This window comes from Trichechus manatus, unplaced genomic scaffold (assembly GCF_000243295.1).
Source record: "Trichechus manatus latirostris isolate Lorelei unplaced genomic scaffold, TriManLat1.0 scaffold00073, whole genome shotgun sequence".
NCBI lineage: Eukaryota > Metazoa > Chordata > Mammalia > Sirenia > Trichechidae > Trichechus > Trichechus manatus.
In genome coordinates this window covers 6,218,073-6,219,991 of record NW_004444009.1, presented here as the reverse complement: position 1 = coordinate 6,219,991, position 1,919 = coordinate 6,218,073, and the positions used below count along the sequence as shown (strand labels likewise).

The following is a 1,919-nucleotide window of genomic DNA, read 5'->3' as shown; positions in this document are numbered from 1 at the left end:
GACCCCCACCCCTGCTACTCTGTCCCTCGAAGTGTTTGGTTGTGTTCAGGAAACTTCTTAGCTTTTGGTTTCGTCCAATTATGTTGACTTCCCCTGTATTGTGTGTTGAGCAGCTGTAGCTCTTAACCACTGTGCCACCAGGGCTCCAAAGTGAGCACGCGTACGTGCAAATTTTAGTTGACCCCATCAGGTGACCACTTATCCTTTCTGCCCTTGTTTTTTTGGCCCACTTCTATCCCTCAGCATTATTTTCATTTCAGAATTCCTATACTCAGCCTTATCACGGTCTATATTACATCATTTTTCTTTTCCCTTCCTCTTTTTTTTCACTGTAAGGTCCCTGGATGGCTCAAACAGTTTGCGCTCAACTATTAACTTAAAGGTTAATGGTTTGAACCCACCCAACAGCTCCATGGGAGAAAGCCCTGGTGGTCAGCTTTCTAAGGATTACAGTCAAGAAAACCCTATGGTTTTAGAACTATGGAGCAGTTCTACTCTGTAACACTTGGGGTCGCCATAGAATCAACTCGGTGGCAATGGATTTTTTTGTTTTGTTTTCACCCTAGTCTCCTTTGGAGTTCTGTTGGCATAGTGGTTAAGAGCTTGGCTGCTAACCAAAAAGTTGGCAGTTCGAATCCACCAGCTGCTCCTTGGAAACCCTATGGGGCAGTTCTACTCTGTTCTATAGGGTCGTTATGGGTCAGAACTGACTCGACGGCACGTAACAACAGCAAGTCTCCTTTACTCTTTGTCCTTGTGGATTAACAAAATTCAGCAGATGCTCTGCTTTTTCCATAGCTTCTATGAACTCTCTTCTGTTAATTCCATAATACCAGCAATCACTCCCTATTGAACCCTTCTGGTGTCTTTCAATCCTATCTTCCCCTTGCAATGGGCCCCAGGCCCCTAGTGAAATTTCTAGCTCACCCTATGGCATCTCTTTCACTTGTTCTTTGTTCTTTCTGTAACACAAAATAAACAAGCCTTTAATAATAATCATAATAGTAACTATACTTTTTTCTTTAATTTTTTATGTATTTTTTATTGTACTTTAGATGAAGGTTTACAGAGCAAACTAGCTTTTCATTAAACACTATACATACTGTTTTGTGACATTGGTTGCCAACCCCATAACATGTCAGTACTCTCCCCTTCTCAACCTTAGGTTCCCGTTACCAGCTTTCCTGTCCCCTCCTGCCTTCTCGTCCTTGCCCCTGGGCTGGTGTGCCCTTTAGTCTCATTTTGTTTTATGGGCCTGTCTAATCTTTGGTTGAAGGGTGAACCTCAGGAGTGACTTCATTACTGAGTTAAAAGGGTGTCTGAGGGCCATACTCTCAGGGTTTCTCCAGTCTCTGTCAGACCAGTAAGTCTGGTCTTTTTTTTTTTGATAAGTATAGTAACTATACTTTTTGATTTCTGTTTTAGATTTTAAAAATTTGTCAAATGAAATGTTCCCCTTTAATCATGTTTTATCCTTTAGACTTAATAATTGAGATTTGTTCCAACAGGCAACCTTCCATTGTGGTCCCAACTGAAAATTTTTGGTAAGGGAAAAACTAAAATATATTCTGATGCCAGATTTTTTAGACTTTACAACTTTACTTTGAAGCTTTATAGTAAAACTGTAGTAGCTCTTTAAAAAAAATTACAAAACAAAAAAGTCCAACCAAATGCCTGCTGTCTCTTCAGATGCTAATTTTAGCTGATCTTGTGTTGGGCTTGGCTAAGAGCTACAAGTAGTTCCAACCACCTGGCAAGAAAATTCATGGTAGCATGGGCAGAGCCATCGACTGCCTCTGCAGCAACCATTTCAGTGGGAACAGCTAGATAGCGGGTATCCTGGAATTTGAGGCTTGAGGAAGTATATGCTGAATTTTCCCATAATTTAAAAATCCTATAAAAGGTCAATTATCATACAT

At 40.5% G+C, this 1,919-nt stretch overlaps 1 protein-coding gene across 1 annotated transcript in view; it reads left to right on the top strand.

Annotated features, from left to right (window-relative positions):
* CD101 (CD101 molecule) overlaps window positions 1–1,919 on the top strand; it is a 25,725-nt gene that overhangs the window by 7,016 nt on the left and 16,790 nt on the right. Inside the window, exon 2 of the mRNA XM_023734834.1 lies at window positions 1,509–1,544. Coding sequence (XP_023590602.1) covers window positions 1,509–1,544 — 36 coding nt within the window. The remainder of the gene's footprint in view (window positions 1–1,508; window positions 1,545–1,919) is intronic.